Source organism: Drosophila teissieri, chromosome 3R, assembly GCF_016746235.2.
Source record: "Drosophila teissieri strain GT53w chromosome 3R, Prin_Dtei_1.1, whole genome shotgun sequence".
Lineage (NCBI taxonomy): Eukaryota > Metazoa > Arthropoda > Insecta > Diptera > Drosophilidae > Drosophila > Drosophila teissieri.
Window position 1 is genome coordinate 23,080,532 of NC_053032.1, and position 18,377 is coordinate 23,098,908.

The following is an 18,377-nucleotide window of genomic DNA, read 5'->3' on the forward strand; positions in this document are numbered from 1 at the left end:
GTCGGCGAAATGTATCGTCGCCAGTGATGCGTAAGGTGACAGCTTTCGTACCTAGGTAATGTTGAAGGTACAAATGTGTACCTAGGTTGATATTTTGGTGGGAAACGAACAACTAACTGATATTGTCCTGCCTGATTTGGACAGTTTAAGTAACAATTTAGGTTTCAGCGTCATAGTCATCTACTTGTGGAGAATGTTGGATCGCTTAAAAACTTAATTGTGCTAAATTAATGATAAATCCCAAGTTCAAATCAATTTAAAGACAAGCACAAGAGTACAATACGAAATACTTTTATTCATAAGATTTTAACAAATAAATAATCAAGTGTAATACAATTTGTAACAATGCATTTATATCTAATTTTGGTATTGGTCTACGAACTTCTTCCTTCAAAATTTTCTATAGAATTTATTACAAAATCGTAGAGGTCTTCAATTTGTTGCGATAATTTATCTGAAAAGGGCAAAAAAATAATAACAATTATTAAGGCTAAAGGATCTATTTGAAAACACTTACCCTTATCGGTTTCTACAAGTTTGCTTTCCATTCCATCGCTCTCACCAGATCCAGACATCATATCATCCTTGAAAATGTTTTTCAGCTTCGGCAGCACCAAGAGCAAGAAAATCAAGCCGATGAACTTGACGATTTTCTTGAATATCAACAGCTTGAGCAATATCTTTCCGAGCGTATACAAATTGATCTTGGACTTTAGCTTTTCCAGAATGGATTCGTGCGACTGATAGGGAATGAATGGAGCTGGCTTATAAAAGGGAGGAGGTGGTGGGCCATAGGAAGGATAGCCAGCTGGCGGTCCATATTCCGGCGGAGGAGGCAGATAGTTGTTGTTCGGCGGTGGCAGGTAGTTGTTGTTTGGCGGCGGATTGTACTGGTATCCATTGTTCGGCGGAGGTAGGTATTCCGGAGCTGGAGTGGCTGGAGGTAGGTAGCTGTTGCTGGGTGGGGAGCTGTAGCTGTATCCCCCACTGTCGTTGCCTAATAAATGCAAAAGAATCAAGTAAGTCTAGCTTTCAACACAGGTTTCAAGGAATAATTCAAAACAGTATTCCAATGAGTTTTGTTATAAGGGGTTCAATAGTTTTTTGTGCATTTATTTATATTTTGAAGCACTCAATCTTAATAAATTGTAGTCAATCACAGATATTTGGAATAATTTTTAACTTCACTTTGGGTTATTAGTTTTAAGAGATGGCTTCTATTACTGTGAGTTATGTAGCACTTAAGGATCTCTTTGTATCCTTTTTATGGTTCACACACCGAAATCCACTGAGTTCGAGTTCTGGATATCCCCGGAATAGCTATCTCCAGCACAAGCGCAGATGCAGGAAGTGCATATCAGAACGACAAGGTATGCGGTACGCATTTTTCGATCGCGTTGAGATATGAGTTAAGCGGTTCCTAAAAGTACAATAAACGATTTTCTTGCCGTCCGTCGCTTTATAAATTTGGGGCCGAAAACATTGTTGCAAAGAAAATATCAGGTGGACGACGGACGTGTGTGCAAGTATTTATAACTGCCATCGCATTTCCCCCGAAAGGCTTGGCCCCCACTTATAGGGCATATATGCAGCGTGGAGTCGAAGTCGAATAACTTGGAATCACTTGGAATCACTTGTGTATTCTTGCAAGAAATGTGGCTACCGTCCGGCTCACGTGCTGTTCAGTATTCATGCTACGTGCAATCGCTTGGATTGTGTTGGAGATTTCGAAAGAGACGCACAGAGTTCAATACAACTTTCACTAGCCAACTTTCAAAAAGCCTGAAAATAGCAAACCGCCTATATTATATAGTGTTTGCCACTTTGTGTTTCATTCGGGCATTTGCGTACATTTTTGACAAATTGTTAAACCCGTTTTGTGGGAATTTCGGATTTGCATAAGTGACACAAATTGATGACATTCCCGACAAGTGTTGCGAATGTAATACTTTTGAAGATACTTAGGAATTCTGTCAAAGACTAGACCGTCGTATGTACTCAGTAACTACTGTGAGCTGTTTTAATGAAAATATGATGTAGTGGATACGCACCGTACGACTTAATGGGCCTTAATAGCTTTATGTCGGCGGATATGCTTATAATATAGACGACGGATTTACAACTTGGTTAATGTGCCATTACACTGCTTGAATTGTTAATTTCGAACTGCATTTATGCGCATTTAATTGCACTTACACTGAGATTTCCAAAACTAAATCAAGATAATAAGGTACATAATACTATTCACAATCAAACTGCGTTAGGAACTCAGTCTTATTGTTTTTAATTATGTATACAAAATCATTACTTTTTATTTTCTTTAGTATCTAATTGTTTATATTTATTTTTAACTGATCATTGTACATATTATATTTCCGTTACTTTTTATCTCGGTCAGCAACGGAAGTGACCTAATTACGATTCAAAAACCTAAAGATAGCTAAATATGAAAGAAAATAAGCGAATCTAGTTATTGTATTAAACTAATCAAACCACTCAATGTATACGAAATAGATAAGTTACATTTAAGTACTATATATTTACAATATATATTTGAAATATAAACGAGTACGGTCACTCGAAAGCTGATAATCGAAATGGCCTAGTTTTCGCCTGGCCGTACGGTCACACTGCGCCTTGACTCAATTAGTATTTACAATTGGAACGCTGATAAAAAGTGAATAAAATTGTTGCATCGCAGGCGAAAGTGGGATCAAATGGACTCAGCACAGGAAGACGCGTCCAGCACGGATGTCTTTCTGGTCACGGCGAACGTTGGCAGCCTGTTCGAGGACGTAAGTGGACGTTGAATCGGATGCGATATGTCCACTGGGCTAGGAAGTATACATGTTTACGTACGGCCCATACATACACGATGCGTAAATCGCATATTTATGTATGGACCCACTGACATACATAGATATGTATAACCGAATCCGAGCTCCCAAACAAATTGGTATTCAGCACATTAGCGCCCGCCGATAATCGAATTTCCAATCCACTTTGCAGCCGGAGAGGCTACTGCAGCTATGGCTAAGCGAATTTCTCGCCAAGATCGCCCGCGCCCAGCCCCGTTTCCTGGCCCTCCACCTCCAGGAAGTGGGAGGCAAGACGTACGAGAAGTCCATGGAGTACGTGCAGGAGTTCATCAGGTGCCTGTGCGATGCCCCCGAAATGGGCGAATTCACCTGCGTACACATCTTCATGGACGAGGACTTCAAGTCAGCCGAGCACTTTACGGTGGGTGAATCGTGTTTCTAGGTCAATCGGCACATCAAAACCCAATTCCGATGAACTGAAGCGTTAACGCCTTTATTGTTCAATTACAATTTCGCCGAAAGCATCATAAAAATATGAATTAAATCACTGGCTGGCTTAGTCATGATGAATGGGTCTTGCATTCCTATATCAACAGATACGCGTATTATTTCCGGTCAAGCCCAAAAAACATTTTATTTATTTTGTTTTATTTTATTTTACTTTTAGGCCCTTGGAAGTCTCTACTTTGTGCATAAGGATGTTGATTCTCTGAAGATATGGAATTTCCTAACCCACAGCTGGGAAGAAAGTCTTCAAGACATTAAAGATAAACATATCTACTCCGGAAATATTGAAACTATTGCCACCAAAGAAAAGTCCAAGTTCCCACAGCATTTCTTTCCGGAGGTAGGTTCATTGGAAACTATGAAGTAGTATTATTAACTTTACTATATTCTTTTCAGTGTAAATGGTCCCGAAAAGGTTTTATGCGAACCCGATGGGAAATCAATGGCACCGTCATCGATCTAGTCAATATTCACTTATTCCACGATGCATCCAATTTGGCTGCATGCGAAAATTTCCCCTCCGTTTATTGTAAGACGCGCAGAAGAGCCCTAGTTCATACCATTGAAAGGTGACTGTTGCTGCTGCCTAATCTATAGCCTAATAATAAGTTAATGTACTCTAAATAGGTTTCATTTGGACGAACAGAATGGCACTGTGCCATTTTTCCTCTTTGGGGATTTTAATTTTAGATGTGACACTGAAGGCGTTGTGAAAGTAAGATAAACCTTTTAATCATTTTAAACATAAATGTAATGACTTTTCTATAAGGAATTAACTGAAAACTTGACCCCTCATCGCGTTCAAAATGTCAAGAATGAGAACGATAAGATCCATTATCGCAACTCAACTGGAAACAACGTACTTACCGTTGGAAAAAAAGAATTTAGTCATGCCGACCACCAACTTAAGTTTAAAGAAGACTGGGTAAGTAAATACATCCCCAACACTAAACTCAATGGCTAAATTTCCTCAATTTTAGCTAAAGAAATTTGACAGAGAACTGGAGCCACTTAAAGACGTCCTAGTCGAATATCCAATTAAGTTCGTGCCCTCCTATCCCTTCGAAGAAGACCCAGAAATGCCCACCGACTACATGTCTACTCGCTGTCCGGCCTGGTGCGACAGGATTTTGATGAGTCCCCAAGTCAATGAGATTATCCAGGGCGATGACTGGACATATGGAATGATAGGAGAAGCTGTGTGCATGGGCGACCACAAGGTAAAGCTAATTAGTACTTCCTTTCAACTTTCCCATTTTATTAACTACAGGAGCAATCTAAAATGACTTACAAATCCCGATTGCCTTTAGCTCTTGCACCGATTTTGACAAATATTCTTGCTCCTCGCTATTAGAGGCTTCATATGCTTCATATACTCTTTCCAAACGTCTTACACAACCAGGCTGTTTCTAATTCTGCTTCCATTTCTAACAACTATGTTTCCCTTCGGCATGGTGTCGCTTAGACCACTTGTAGTGCGCTTACTATATCCTTTTAAATATACATTTTAACTGACAGAAACTAGAGTACACAAACTAAAAACTGTGGAGGAGTTTACTTCGGTTTAATATCAGCATTTTACAATTTTAGATGATCTGCAAGGATATTTAAGAGCTTCGGTTTATCGAAGTAAGTTTGAATAACGTAATCAATTTCGTAGCATAGATTCTAAATCTGAACTTAGGTCAGGCAAAATTGCAGGGAATCATATGTATATAACATTTCTAAAGACACTTTCTACTTCAATCGGTCTAATAATTATTATCTCTTCTTTTTTGTCATGTAGCCTGTTTACTTAACTGTCCGTCTTAAACCAAACAAAGGTACTTATAGATCTTGTGATTGCAACTACACGAATACTTACGCCAAACCCAACAAAATCTCAACATCACCTCTGCCCGCAGTCAAACTGAAATACTGTCCCTATGCAAATAAGCTCTTTGAAGATATAGCCACCAGTTCAAAGTTGATTGTTGACACGGAAGCTCGCAATATGTACAATTCTCTTAAAATAAGTCAAGACGAGAAGGCGAGCAGAACGACTACCTCGAATTTCCCGAATATTAGTATTAACATAATTGATTCCGACAATATCTGCATGTGCCTGTGCGCACACCTTTCTAGTAATAGTCTGTTGCAGTTTGACGACTGCAATCGAACTGGCGAGGCCATTTGCCCCATGTGCCGGAACATAATCAAAAGGCAGCCGGTGGCACACCGCTATAAGCTGCTGTCCAAGCGCCTGATGATATCGCAGGATATCATAATTAACCGCATAGATACACAGCATCTAAGCACGGACCCTGAGCGACAATACGAGGATCCGTACACTCCGGAGAGCACCGAATCCCATTCGCCATATCCGGAGATCACTAGCTCCTGCACCTCCACCTCGAGCAGTTCGCGCAGTCCATTCGAACGCAGACTAGCGACGGACAGATTGGCAGAGAGCAAAGCTGGCGAATCGGATATATCGCCCTGTCCCGAGGTGGGCGATCTGGTAGCAGAGAAACCAGCCAGAGGCACTGTGACTCCTGGTCAACTGAAATCGCGGCTAGAGACTTTAAAGCGCTTATCCATCAAAGACGAAGAAGAGGACGAGAGCGAAGACGCAGTTGATGAGGCGGGAGCGGGTGATGTTGAACATGTTGGCGCTGTTTGCCTCCCAAACGCTGATCCAAAGCGCCCAAAACGCCGCTCTAAAGTTATTCCTATGTGTTGTACCATCAACTAATTGCAGTTTTTGTTATTTTGATTTATATTTTGCTGTTAAGAATAGTATTTTAAAGCTCGCGATTCAACTACCGCTTGTTAAAACGCTATGCATTATTTAATACTTATTTTATATTAATTTATGTAGTAAGCAAGATTCAAAGATTTCTTAGCATCTGCATGCACTAAATCCATTTATCAATACTGTTTACTTATCTAAAGTAATGAAATCTCTATATGCTCCTTTTTCTCAACTCATTTTTCTACATTAATTATTATTGTACCAAGTCAGAAGGTGAAAACTTTTTACAGTTTTATTAGTTTTACTGTGACCTGCACCTGAAGCTTTAATAGCCAAGGTGGACGAGAGATCTTTGAATTTACTTTGTGTAAATATAATGTAGACCCCATGGAATCGTATGTAAATATGTCGAGCGATTGTAGTTATAATTTGTAACTCATGTGCATTTAAACGCTATACCGAAATCTCTTATAACCTTTTATATCTTATGTACCCTGTTCCTTTTCGCAGTAGAAGCGATTCAGCCTAAGCCCGTATTAAACTATTTCTTTGAATCTGTGTTTTGAATATGTACATTGTTTATTATGTGTTCGTCTTCTTTAAGGAAATAAATTACTTTTTTATACCTCACTTGTCTTCTTTTCTTTTTCTTTTCTTTTCATTTATATTTTATATTATTTTGTTTTCAGTTTTCTATCACTAATCAAAGTTGCCAGCAGACCGAGAAAATGTTCCAGCTTGCAGCGTCGTTTATAAGTTATAATTTCTTCAAGTCCCATAATCATATATTTATACTTTTCTAGGCCCTGCGGATCCCACAGCTATTTCGAAGCTACCGGAGGGCTTGGCGAACCTGGTGAATCAAGCGCTGAACGACGAGAGCCTCTGGATGGAGCAGTCCGTGGTGGACGATTCGAGTGCATCGAACAGCTCCGCGGCCAAGTCGCGCTATATCTTGATGAAGAAGGGAACCACCACCAGTCCGTGCAAGGAAGACCCCGACGAGGCTGGGGCTTTGGCCGCCAAGAACGATGGATTGGATACCGAAAGTGCTATGCTGCTGAAGGAAACAACCGTCTAAGTGCTTCGCAACTTTTAACTTATGCCAGCTGAGCCAATAACTTGTACCGTGTGGTTTTGTGTTATGTACCTGTTATGTTAAACGCGTCCAATACGAGCTATTTATTTGTCACACCGCCAAGAAATGTGGAGAGCAGTCGCAGTAATAAAATATACGTACGTGGTAGTTGCATTTATTTCAGAAAAATGTTCAAAAGATGAAAGGATGAAATCTAAACCAGGCATTTAAACACAGTTCCACGCACGCATTAAGACTACGGCTAGGCGACTATTCGATGAGTTTTTTGGCTTTGAAATATCTGCGGAGGTACAGAACTTGCCACGTCGCCAAGCCGAGAAGGCAGCACATACTGAAGATGCTGAAGAACAGGACGCGACTGTTGGTTTTCTCTGCAAGCATATTGTGAACAATAATTAGACGGGATTCTAGGCAAATTTGATATAAGCCTTACCATTGGTATCGCGCATTTCCTCCTCCCGCTTGCGCATGAGAACGAAGTCACGCACAATGGAGTCGGAGAGGTCCTCCAGACGCTTAAGATCAACTTCAAGGGGCTTCAGCTTGGAAGCCTCGCCAATCTGAATTGTCGTTAAGGAATACACGTCATTTAAATGATGCAAAAAAAAGGCAATATACGAGTACTTACGCCTTCGTAGCTCTTGGTCTCCACTCCCTTTTTGGTCAAGAGCGATACTTCCTGTACAATGCCGCGTTGATCTGGTTACAAAATAAAACGTTTATATTATAATATGACCTAATTTACGTATAGGAGTTTGGCGCAAAGCAGTTCGCCGGTCTATAACTTACGTGCAGGAACTTTGGATATGAAGCAGATCTCGTAGGCATCGTACACCTCGGACATGAAACTGAATTTGCCCTTGGTGATGTGCTCCTTCTGCGACAGGATGTGTCCCTTGGTATCGCGAGCCTGTGGGACGCAAATTCAGCCGGTTAAGTGCTTGGAAAAAGACGTGTACTGAACGGAAAACTCACAATGTAGTCGATGATCTGGCCGGGCACGTCGGAAACTTCGTACTCGCCCATTACCAGTTGGTTCGCCTGGATGTCTTCCTTGAGGCACTTCTGGGTGTTCGGCGACAGCTTGAACATCACCGCATGGCTGCTCCAGGCACAGGCCATCAGTAGGCACACAATTAAAGCCGCCCTCGCCATAGCTAACAATTTAAATCTAACAAAATCTACGGCTGACAAAGATGAGGTGGCTATTTTATAGAGCTGGTATAAGACCGATGTGTTTGCGATGATATCGAAGTGTCCAGAATTTGGCAACTTCGAATCGATAGTTCGGCGATGCAGCCCTGGCATGCTGCTATTCTGTACTAAATGTTGGAAAATACCGCAGCTAAAATATTTTCCACAAAATTTTATATTGAACTATATTTGAACAGGATTCAATCCTTATTTAAGCTTGTATTCTATGTATGGGCTTCAATGCCTAATATTCTACAAATGTACATTGTATTCCGACAGCCGTTAAATTAGTGTTGTTAATATCGCTTTTGTCTGCGCAACGCCGTTCGAGCAAACAGACGGCTTCGGAAGCGTTAAGAATCCTGTCAGTGTATTGGTTAATGTGCGTGTGGTGTCAGTGTATGTGGTTCTTTAAGTAAAAAATATATCGGAGTTTATAAAAACTTTTAAGCAACAAACTCTGCCTGCCTTGTGTTTTTATATCATTTATTTTAAAAGGGGTAATATAGCCAAGGGCCAGCCAACCGAATCGGCGTCGCAATACTAAGCCATTTCCTATTTGCAGGCAAAAAGTGCAGCAAATGTCAGGCGTGGATCAGGTAATTGTATTTTGCATACACACATATGTACATATGCTCGATTCGATTTATGTCGGGACTTCGCAGGAAGTTTTTCCATTGTACATAAATCAATGATTGCTCGCGGATATAAAGTGCCTGGTAAACAATACCGATAATTGCATTAACCTGCGGTGTGTTTCTGTTTCGATTGCAGATGAAAATACCAGGAAACACAGGTATATAACCTACCACCACAGACAGAGCGTTTTCCTATAGACAGGAACTACTCGACGGCCGAGTTTCGATCGTATTTCTTGCTTAATGTGCGGTTTTAATGCGATTTTCTCTGTTTACCATGCCCCATAATGCAGCTAAATCGGTCGAGGAGCGCAACATACCATGGAGTCAGCAAGTCGATGAGGCCTCTTACGAAAATCTATCCTCTCCCACTCACGATGAAGTCTCTGGTGAGTTCTTCGACTATAATATATGGGTTCCGTCTAACCATCTCCTTTGATTCGAAATCCCCAACCCTCCACCTCCAAATCTCACCCAAATCTCACAAAGGCAACGACAACTCCATGCAATTCCAATATCCGCCGTTCAACTTCAAGGAGAATTGCAACACTCCATGGAATAATATGAACAAGGGCCGAAAGGCGAACGCCAACCATGGTATGTATAGCAGTTTTCATCCAGCACTTGACTTGCACTCGGCTAGCTAGCAATCGTTCTCACTAACTGGTTTTTCGACTCGGCGAATATGCATAAGTCGGTGCACCGGGAAGTTGGGATTAGGCCGATTAGCTTCCGATTGGATTTACTTGGGCCTTGTGGCCAATTATCTCGTTTAACTATCGCAGTATGCCAGATCAGGATAAGTCGCTTTGTACCAACGAAATTCTAGTATGCAAAGGACTCCAAATATTTCCTACATTATATAATTTATTTTTTCAATTTTAAAACAATACGTTTAACAAGATTTTACCACTATTTACTATTAGCAAAGTTACTGCACACCAGAATCTAAGGGAAATTTGTTTTAGAATCAATTTCATATAAGCTATATTAGAATCAACACTACCTTCGCCTTTAGGATGTCCTCGGCCCAATCCTCGGCAGCCATATTCCTAATAGCCGTGGTCAGGACCTTCTGGAGGTTTTCGGATTGCTTCTTGAAGATGTAGATTATTTCGTGGGTGGTTGCGTTCGGCTGCTTGGCGCACCAGCACTCCATGTTGGTGACCAGACCCAGCGAGGCGTACGGAATGCCGGCTTCCTTGGCCAAAGTGGCCTCGGGACACAGGGTCATGCTCAGCAGATCGGCGCCCCACTTGCGAAACATGTTGTTCTCGGCGACGGTGGAGTAACGCGGTCCTTCGAGTGTGAGGACAGTGCCGCTGGATTGTGTGGGGAACTGCAGCTCTGCGGCGGCATTCAGGAGGTGCTGTCTGGTGCGTTCGCAAAAGGTGGGATTCATGGGCACGTGACAGACGCCCAAGGGACTACCCACAGCGCCGTCGTAGAAGGTCTGAGCCCGCCGCGACGTATAATCTATCACATCGTTGGGCACCACCAAGTGTCCCGGTTGAATGGTGTCCCTCAGAGAACTGAACGTGTTTGTTACCAGGATGTGGGTGCAGCCCATCTTACGCATGGCCCACACATTCGCCCTGTAGTTAATGTTGCTCGGCATGATGTCGTGGTTTCGGCCATTTCGCGACAGCAGACACACATTGACGCCTTCTATCTGCCCATCGATGAGCACATCGGATGGTTTTCCAAACGGCGTGCATACTGCATACTCCATGCGCTCCGCCAAATAGATGGGCTTGTCCAGATTGGCCTCGCCAATTATGCCAATTTTGATGGGGATGGTGTCCTTCTCAAGATCGCTCTGCACTTCTAAATCCGCCTCCATTGGAAATATAAATTTGGATAATTTTCGAAAAATCTGTTTGCCCGAAAGTAAAACAAAATCAAAATGTAATTCAAGTTGCTGTGCCTCCTTAAATCTGTAAAAATGCAATTCAAGCCGCAGATAACGCAAGATTCTTTGGAAGTTTCAAGAAATCACTAACATTAAAGTGTGAGGATGTGGTGTATGTTTATAAATAGTGTAATATTTGTTTAAAAAGGGATTCTAATACGTAGTCTTCCACAATATTTCTAGATTCATATAAAAGACATGGACATAGTATTCCCAATAACACACGACGCAACGAGCACCAAGTAAATCCTTGGAATTCCAGGAAGCCAGCAGCACAGGTACTTAACAATAAAACTAAATATTAAGATACATAAGAATTATATTTACTTACCCTAAAACTCTTCAGTCGATTCGAAATGAAAACGATCAGCCGTCTACAAGGCTGGACAACAGAACAAGCGATGAAGCACAAAATCAAGAAGTTGTCGCCGCTCCCAAGAAGACAACCTGGGCCTCAATTGCCTCCCAGCCAGCCAAACTAACATCCAGAGTGAGTATCTGACTCCCTTTACCATCGAGCAAACGCACTCACATCCTTGTTACGTTCACAGGCAGCGTCCACCACTTCCAACAGCAAGAAGAAGGGTCCTGGCATGCCACCACCACCAATGGTTCCGGGAAAGCACAATTTAGATGTTAACGTATGGGATTTGCCGAACAATAAACCCCCTCCTGTACCATCTCCACCCTCGCCGATCGACTTGGGCTATTCTGACTTGAGCTCCGACTTTTCCATATCGAGCAACACAGCACCGCCATTGGGCGCACGGGCCGAAAAAGTGTACAAGGACACGGAGAACTTCCTGAAGTACGAGCACAAGGGCTTGGGGAATAACAATAATTTCAGCAGAGCCAAGGTTTCGCCCACGGGTCCAGTTCGCAGGAATCTGGGACCCCCGCAGCCTGTCCACCATGCCGCCCCACGTCCAGCTACCAATGCCGGTCCATTTGGGCCACCGAACGCCAGACGACACGACGGCGGGCCGCATCCAAACCGCAACTCAGAGCGCTCGGGCAACTATTCCAGTTTCCGCAGTAGCGAGTTTGAGAATGCTCCTAAGTTTGAGTACCGGGACGAGAACCAATCACGACCGGTGGAAGCCACATCTACAACCGAGGAGGTGCCTGTCGATCCCCAACTCCTGTTGGACGAACTAAAAGACAAAAACAATTATAACCCGAAAGTGTTGGACTTAAAAAAAGCCGGTTCAGCCAGGTGAATTTACTATATAAGGATATAATTGTGGTATTCAAATACTGATTCGTACTTTTCTCTCTCAGATTCTTTGTCATCAAATCGTATTCCGAAGATGACATCCACCGCAGTATAAAGTATGAGATTTGGTGCTCAACCGATCACGGCAATAAGAGATTGGACGATGCATTCAAGGAGCGACACCACGAGGGCGGAAACATCATGTTGTTCTTCTCGGTGAACGGATCTGGCCATTTCTGCGGCATGGCACAAATGATGACGGCGGTCGACTACAACTCAACGTCGAGCGTTTGGTCGCAGGACAAGTGGAGGGGCAAGTTCAAGGTGAAGTGGATATATGTTAAAGATGTGCCTAACCCAACACTGCGCCACATTCGACTGGAGAACAATGACAATAAGTCGGTGACGAACTCAAGGGACACCCAGGAAGTACCTAACGACAAAGGCATCGAGGTGCTCCAGATCTTGCACTCGTACAACCATTCAACGTCCATATTCGATGACTTCTTCCACTACGAAAAGAAGCAGGAGGAAGAGGTCTCCTCGAAGCGTCCGCCAATGCATGTTCCCGATGGAAACAACCAAGCGCCGGCCCCGCTTGCCCGCAGCTTCAACCGCCAGGCGGACGACAAGGACAGGGATCGCGATGGGCGCGGCGGTATGTCACAAAAGCACTTTAACTCTGGAGGAGGAGCCGGTTTCCGTAATCCAGGGCACAGGGGCGGCGCCGAACGTGGCGGATCACACAACAATTACAGCGAGTATCGTCGAGGCTTCGACATTCAGAAATCAAGCAGCGACTATCAGTTCAAGGACCGTGATGGCCCGGACTTTGACAGAGAAAATGACTTTGGCTCCCACTACGGGTCCAATAATCGAAAAAATGAATATCAACAGAATAATACGAACAAGGCCAGGTTAAAAACCCGTGATCGTGATTTTAGTACTGAACAAATGAAAATCGGCGTGCGCTTTAAGGTGAGTTTCTTTGCATCTTTAGATCTTCAAATTAATTAATAATTTGAATCAATTTGTATTGCAGGACACGGACAAGGATAAAATGCGAAGCAATGAATATTCATAAATTTACAGATGCTGCGGTAGAATTCTTTTTTAAATGATATTGAATGGACTCCCACAATCCGTTGAATTGCTTAGAGACGTTAAATTTTAATTTTTAGATTTTTTAACCATTGCGTGTACAAGATAAAATCCCGATTCATGGAGAGCATATAAAACCAACATGTGGGAATTAGGATTAACGATTAAAATATGATAACATTTTTACGTAATTATTTATTACAATATTTATATAAATCTATTGACGCTCACATTGAACAGTTCATAAAAAATTAATGATCGATTTTGCCGATATATACAACATTTATAAACACCAAGGAGTCTGCTTCAGCCATTCCTTGTAGTTGCACTGTAACAATTTATACAACTTATTTGAATCTAAAGTGTACACGACTTATGTATGTATAATATAATTAAAGTAACCAATCCATCAATTACTCATTGACTAATCTACCAACATCTCTCGATATAAATGCGCTATTTGTAAGAGATTGATCAAAAATTTTCCTTTCCAACAAGCTTAAAATAGTATTTTCTAAATAATACCTACACGTAAAAGCAATATGGGCCGAATATTATTACTTTCACAGCGCTATCCAATAATTATACGTTAGTGGAAGACTGAAACAGTATAATAAATGAAGTCATGTACGTAACAAAATTAAACCCAACAAAACATGCGAACATAAAGCGAACTCATACTCAAACTGCAACGCATTTTCTGATTAAAAACTATTATTATTGGTTTAAAATTTAAAAAATAGGAGGCTACATGAAAGGAAGGAACCAATGGAGTACAGAGGATCTTGGTTTTGTGATATGTGGCAAAGCAAAGTGGTAAGTAAAGTTTAAAATGGAAATTAGGGAATTCTTCATGTTCAAATTTACCCTACCATTTTTTCCTGGCTAATGGTTAATTTTGTGGCAAAATTACAAATGCAGGTTAATTCTCTTAATATATATTATAGAATCAAGCATTCCGTTCACTAAAAATCAATTCTATAACCAATGCGCAAAAATATTTGGAATTCAAATCTGGCGCCAAAAGAAGGCGAATGCCAGCCGTCCAAATAGCATTGTGCGCGGTCTGGTCACACTGAAGCGCCCCAGCAACGGGTCACACTGCTGATCTAGAGATTTTTCGAGGCGTAATTTACACTCTACACATTTGACAAACTTCCAACAAAGGGATAAATGCAACAGCAAAAGCATCGTTTGAAATATGAGTCGAAAGGGAACGCGAGAACAAAATGATATATCGCTGATAATTGGGACGCTGCCGAAACGTCTGCAGAATAAAATCGCTGCCAGCTGCAGCCACGCAGCAGCAGCAACAGCAACAACAGCACCAACAACAAAAGCGTTCGCGACGAAGACGGAAAACGCTGAGAATGCGGAGCCAGTGTCTACGACAGCGAATGCTTCAAGGCCAGGTGAGTGTTTGCATGACGCATCACTGTAGACACGTCCATGTCATCTCCCGATTTCGCCACAGTCGCCATCCTAAGCAATGCGGCCGCAGGAAAGGGTAAATCCGATGCCCAGGTGAACCAACCCGTTTTGGATACCAGCGGGAAAGTGGCGCGAGAAGGCGGGATTCCGGGCATCCTGCGCGTGGCCACCTCGGTGGCGGGAGACGGTAATAGGAATGGACAGGGTCAGGGCAAGTGCGGACACAGTGCTCGGCGCAGGGGTCGCAACTCGCATTTTGGCAAGGACAAGGAGCACGCTCCGCAGTCGCCAGTGACGCGCACTCGGTTGACCACCGAGCATCCGGATTGGTTTGAGCCGCTGTTGAGCCTGCCCCAGGCCAAGAACATAGTCCATCTGTACGATCAGCTCATGGTCCTCAATCAGAGGAATCTCGTACTTATAGTAAGTATATATGGCTGACCTCCATAAAAACCACCATTAAGCAAACATAAAATCTCCTCCAGAACTGGAAGAACTTCTGCTACATTCATGGCCAGCTGCAGGACGCCTTCAAGCAACTTCTACTAGAGCAACTGAAATTCGTGTGCGAGCACAAGGTTGATGTCTTCTTTTGGAAACTGCTCTTTTACAATGTGCGGGATTACCTGAAGCGCCAGCAAACTGACCAGGCGCACACCCATACGCTCCTGTTGATTGAGCAGGCCACCAAGTTCTACCGCATGCTCTACGAAAAGCTGATGGCCAAGGGCGTGGCATCGAGCGAGAGCGCTCGTAAAGTGGTGGCCCAGAGGCTGCTCATCTGTCTAGGTGATCTGTCGCGATACCGAGTTAACCATGTCAAGGCAACGGATTACCTGGAAGCGGCCAGGTACTATCAGCGGGCGCAGGAGCTGGTACCTGGCAACGGGGCACCTTACAACCAGCTGGCGGTCATTTCCATTTATCATGTAAGAAAAAATCCGACACAACTTTTGATAGTGGTTCTAATCTTCATATTTTCCCTTCAGCACAAGCGCTTTGATGCCGTTTATTACTATGTCCGCAGCTTATTGACTTCGAACTCCATTCAGACTGCCAAGGAAAGCCTGTTGGATCTGTTTGATGAGATTCGGCGCAAGTACGAGGAGACCGAGATGAAGCAATCTCCTATGCACTATGCAGCTGCATCAAAGAATCAAAAGTCGAAGCAGATGCGCAAGGAGGTATGGATCTATCCGGATGGCATCAGACGCCTACATCGCACCAATGACAAGGGAAACAAGGCGAAGGGCAACAAAGCCACCATGGCGGAGGTCAATCGTTACGAGGAGATGGCGCCGGAGGAGCTTCTGCCTCGTATTATGTCCCTTTATCTGTACTTGATAGGCAAACTCTACACAGGCACAGAGTGAGTACATTTTACTTTCATCTTAAAGTGAAAGTTGAAAACCGGTGTTTTCGATTACAGTGTGGACTCGTTATATCCGCTGCTAAGGAAACTGCAAATCCAAATAGGCGTCGCACTGAAGCACGACAACCTGTTGTCACGCTCCAAACTGCTGAAAATAGTGGCACTCAACTTGTTCGTCGTCGAGCACAACAAACGGAAAAGTATGAATGATAAGGCACAATCGTGGTAAAACTTAATGCTTTCTATTATTGTATAGCGTCACGCCGTGAGATGCGTTATCACAGCTTCAATTTTGCCAACTCATTCTTTGGACTCATGGTGAAGAAAACGAACCAGCTGCTGGCTGGTTTTGTGGAAGACTCTACAAACATCCAGTGTCTTCCAGAAGAAGAGTAAGCTAAAATTACCCTTGCTGATTTTATCTTTACTAATTGATCTGTTATTTCAGCTTTACTACTGTGAACACATATCTTCTGTACGTAAATGTTTATGTACATTGGTTGGGCATCAATTTGGACGTGTGGGAACCTGTCAGATCGGAAGAGTATGTATCATTATTACTACTACTGTATAATTTGTTGGAACCACTTTTCATGAACTCTTATATTTCAGACACTCTTTCATCGATTGCTGGGCTGAGCTAACCACCCTTTTCGAGTACATTGAATGCTTGAAGGGAAAGCACAAACTGGAGAAAAAAGAAATACTGTTGGATGAGGATGTTGCCCTCAGCGGTTTCAATCCGTTGGGTCGGGAAACGCTGAGCAAGGATTGCCTCAAACGAGGACCCGAACGTCTTCAGTTTTTCGAACGTGTTCGTAGGATTGGTCAGTTCCAAGCATACTACGTCGAGCATCAAGAGGCTCTACAGCAGCCGTTGGAATCGAGCTTCACTGTTGAGCATTTAAACGCAGCGATGAAGAACGCATTGGAAAGCTTTGATGCTGAAAGTTGTGGTCTTACGGCGAACGTTTCGAAGATTCACAGTCCGGCCGTTGAGGAATTGTTGTGTCGTTCAACTGATAGCGATGTTTCCGAGCTGTGCAAGCTGAAGAAGGAACTCGAGGCCAAGGCTAGGGTTAAGCAGATATGCACTAGCAAGCTGGAGGACATTCTCAAGTTCGTGGACACGAAAATATACATCGAGGTGCGACCGCGCTACCTTCTACCGGATACCAACTGCTTTATCGACTGCCTCGAAGACTTTGAGAAACTGTCCACAGAGTTTAAACGCTATACTCTCATTATACCGCTGACAGTGGTTAAGGAACTGGATGGTCTCTCCAAGGGCGTTAAGTTGGACTCTTACCGCAGCTCGAAGCAGACGCAGCGCATCCACCACTTTGACGAGGTGTCGTCGCGGGCCAAAAAGTCGTTAGAGTTTATCAAGTCGGCCAAAAGCAATGTGAAGTAAGCTATTGTTGATTTAATTTCGAGCGTCAACTAATAGTTCCTTTATTACTGATTTCTGATAATGGGTTTATAAGCGATTAGCTAATTTTATAATTCTGTCTAGGTCATTGATTTCTATTATGATGGAAAAATCGTTTCCTGATAATGTATTGAAAATGTATTTATAAATCAGTAGCCATAGATGTGCGGGAAGATATTCCGTCAGATCAATAATGCCTTATCAATCTCTTTTTTAGGTGTGCTACCACGAAGGGATCGTTTGTCAATGCTTCGGTGTTTGCCCTAGTTGAGGAGGAGTATCTCTCCAATGACGACAAGATTCTGGCAACGGCAATGGCTGTCTCGAAAACAGCGAAATCCGAACAATGTACAGGTGAACTGACTTAAAGTTTCCTTTTACACAGCTTTTTTAACTACAAATCGTTCACAGATGGCAAGTGTTTCATTCAAACGGAATTGGTGCTCATTACCACCGATCGAAATTTGCGTGTGAAGGCTCTTTCTCGCAATTTGGCTGTCAGCGCGTTGGATGAGTTCCTGCAGTGGGCCAAGGACTGCCGTGAATCAACCTGAAAGCCGACTTGCGTTGCGAGTGGACCGGCTAACAATTGGAATGGACTTGCACATCGCACAGTGGTGGTGCGGAGCGAGCTCGAGCTATTATATTACCTACATTATACATAAATGACTATGTAAGTCGGGGTCGGCAGGTGCAGACACATACGCTGACTGCGGATACGTACACGACGTGGATTCCTGAGGACTGGTCACGGGTACACAGGCGCGGATGTTGTGGTGCTTCCCCGGGTTGATGCTTTGATTAAGCACATCTCGTTGGTTTCCAATCATCTAATTTGTTTTTTCTCACTTCTTCAAATTTATATTTTGTGACTTTCGGAATTAAATCATTTGGATTGTTGTTCAATCGCTTGACTTGTTTA

At 43.0% G+C, this 18,377-nt stretch overlaps 6 protein-coding genes across 11 annotated transcripts; 3 read left to right on the forward strand and 3 right to left on the reverse strand.

The window, feature by feature from the left end:
- Positions 1 to 325: 325 nt before the first annotated feature.
- Positions 326 to 1,858, reverse strand: LOC122621394 (extensin-2). The gene is made up of 3 exons (XM_043799240.1): positions 1,280 to 1,858; positions 518 to 997; positions 326 to 454 (listed from the first exon to the last, which is right to left on the reverse strand). Exons 1-3 carry the CDS (start codon positions 1,383 to 1,385, stop codon positions 375 to 377), a joined length of 666 nt encoding a protein of 221 aa, XP_043655175.1. The 5' UTR covers positions 1,386 to 1,858; the 3' UTR covers positions 326 to 374.
- Positions 1,859 to 2,625: 767 nt separating this feature from the next.
- LOC122622218 (inositol polyphosphate-5-phosphatase A) lies at positions 2,626 to 7,327 on the forward strand. 6 transcript variants are annotated; one of them, XM_043800499.1, is made up of 9 exons: positions 2,626 to 2,795; positions 3,010 to 3,240; positions 3,487 to 3,666; positions 3,723 to 3,895; positions 3,954 to 4,041; positions 4,096 to 4,251; positions 4,307 to 4,546; positions 5,113 to 5,149; positions 6,864 to 7,327. In XM_043800499.1, the coding sequence occupies exons 1-9, from the start codon at positions 2,718 to 2,720 to the stop codon at positions 7,139 to 7,141; spliced, it is 1,461 nt and encodes a 486-aa protein (XP_043656434.1). In that variant the 5' UTR covers positions 2,626 to 2,717; the 3' UTR covers positions 7,142 to 7,327. The 6 variants fall into 6 exon arrangements, with proteins under 6 accessions (XP_043656434.1, XP_043656437.1, XP_043656433.1 ...); XM_043800502.1 differs by lacking the exon at positions 6,864 to 7,327 and adding an exon at positions 6,750 to 6,778; XM_043800498.1 differs by lacking the exon at positions 6,864 to 7,327 and adding an exon at positions 5,231 to 6,690.
- Positions 7,298 to 8,398, reverse strand: LOC122622220 (transmembrane emp24 domain-containing protein bai). Its single transcript, XM_043800505.1, has 5 exons — positions 8,135 to 8,398; positions 7,949 to 8,069; positions 7,788 to 7,858; positions 7,593 to 7,719; positions 7,298 to 7,530 (listed from the first exon to the last, which is right to left on the reverse strand). Exons 1-5 carry the CDS (start codon positions 8,312 to 8,314, stop codon positions 7,409 to 7,411), a joined length of 621 nt encoding a protein of 206 aa, XP_043656440.1. The 5' UTR covers positions 8,315 to 8,398; the 3' UTR covers positions 7,298 to 7,408.
- Positions 8,399 to 8,712: 314 nt separating this feature from the next.
- Positions 8,713 to 13,633, forward strand: LOC122622217 (YTH domain-containing family protein). The gene is made up of 10 exons (XM_043800496.1): positions 8,713 to 8,853; positions 8,919 to 8,952; positions 9,128 to 9,149; positions 9,285 to 9,380; positions 9,481 to 9,588; positions 11,087 to 11,181; positions 11,250 to 11,393; positions 11,455 to 12,119; positions 12,185 to 13,097; positions 13,162 to 13,633. The coding sequence occupies exons 2-10, from the start codon at positions 8,935 to 8,937 to the stop codon at positions 13,201 to 13,203; spliced, it is 2,103 nt and encodes a 700-aa protein (XP_043656431.1). The 5' UTR covers positions 8,713 to 8,853; positions 8,919 to 8,934; the 3' UTR covers positions 13,204 to 13,633.
- Positions 9,839 to 10,933, reverse strand: LOC122622219 (purine nucleoside phosphorylase). Its single transcript, XM_043800504.1, has 2 exons — positions 9,998 to 10,933; positions 9,839 to 9,939 (listed from the first exon to the last, which is right to left on the reverse strand). The coding sequence occupies exons 1-2, from the start codon at positions 10,832 to 10,834 to the stop codon at positions 9,904 to 9,906; spliced, it is 873 nt and encodes a 290-aa protein (XP_043656439.1). The 5' UTR covers positions 10,835 to 10,933; the 3' UTR covers positions 9,839 to 9,903.
- A 592-nt stretch (positions 13,634 to 14,225) lies between the features above and the next one.
- LOC122622216 (telomerase-binding protein EST1A) lies at positions 14,226 to 18,361 on the forward strand. Its single transcript, XM_043800495.1, has 10 exons — positions 14,226 to 14,632; positions 14,695 to 15,074; positions 15,137 to 15,580; positions 15,641 to 16,020; positions 16,081 to 16,223; positions 16,280 to 16,415; positions 16,472 to 16,567; positions 16,636 to 17,433; positions 17,673 to 17,809; positions 17,867 to 18,361. The coding sequence occupies exons 1-10, from the start codon at positions 14,422 to 14,424 to the stop codon at positions 18,007 to 18,009; spliced, it is 2,868 nt and encodes a 955-aa protein (XP_043656430.1). The 5' UTR covers positions 14,226 to 14,421; the 3' UTR covers positions 18,010 to 18,361.
- The last annotated feature ends 16 nt before the right edge of the window (positions 18,362 to 18,377 follow it).

Coding starts and splice junctions, on each gene's coding strand:
- LOC122622220 (XM_043800505.1), bottom strand. CDS start 8,314: ATGGCGAGGGCGGCTTTAATTGTGTGCCTACTGATGGCCTGTGCCTGG. Junction 7,720..7,787: donor AGACCAAGAGCTACGAAGGC/GTAAGTACTCGT, acceptor ACGACAATTCAG/ATTGGCGAGGCTTCCAAGCT. Junction 7,531..7,592: donor GGAAATGCGCGATACCAATG/GTAAGGCTTATA, acceptor ATATGCTTGCAG/AGAAAACCAACAGTCGCGTC.
- LOC122622218 (XM_043800497.1), top strand. CDS start 2,718: ATGGACTCAGCACAGGAAGACGCGTCCAGCACGGATGTCTTTCTGGTC. Junction 3,896..3,953: donor CTAGTTCATACCATTGAAAG/GTGACTGTTGCT, acceptor TACTCTAAATAG/GTTTCATTTGGACGAACAGA. Junction 4,547..5,112: donor TGTGCATGGGCGACCACAAG/GTAAAGCTAATT, acceptor TTTGTCATGTAG/CCTGTTTACTTAACTGTCCG.
- LOC122622219 (XM_043800504.1), bottom strand. CDS start 10,834: ATGGAGGCGGATTTAGAAGTGCAGAGCGATCTTGAGAAGGACACCATC. Junction 9,940..9,997: donor AGGACATCCTAAAGGCGAAG/GTAGTGTTGATT, acceptor AATTTCCCTTAG/ATTCTGGTGTGCAGTAACTT.
- LOC122622216 (XM_043800495.1), top strand. CDS start 14,422: ATGAGTCGAAAGGGAACGCGAGAACAAAATGATATATCGCTGATAATT. Junction 16,416..16,471: donor CAGTGTCTTCCAGAAGAAGA/GTAAGCTAAAAT, acceptor CTGTTATTTCAG/CTTTACTACTGTGAACACAT. Junction 16,568..16,635: donor GAACCTGTCAGATCGGAAGA/GTATGTATCATT, acceptor CTTATATTTCAG/ACACTCTTTCATCGATTGCT.
- LOC122622217 (XM_043800496.1), top strand. Junction 9,381..9,480: donor CACTCACGATGAAGTCTCTG/GTGAGTTCTTCG, acceptor AATCTCACAAAG/GCAACGACAACTCCATGCAA. Junction 11,182..11,249: donor CCAGGAAGCCAGCAGCACAG/GTACTTAACAAT, acceptor AAAACTCTTCAG/TCGATTCGAAATGAAAACGA.
- LOC122621394 (XM_043799240.1), bottom strand. CDS start 1,385: ATGCGTACCGCATACCTTGTCGTTCTGATATGCACTTCCTGCATCTGC. Junction 998..1,279: donor CTCGAACTCAGTGGATTTCG/GTGTGTGAACCA, acceptor TGCATTTATTAG/GCAACGACAGTGGGGGATAC. Junction 455..517: donor ACTTGTAGAAACCGATAAGG/GTAAGTGTTTTC, acceptor TGCCCTTTTCAG/ATAAATTATCGCAACAAATT.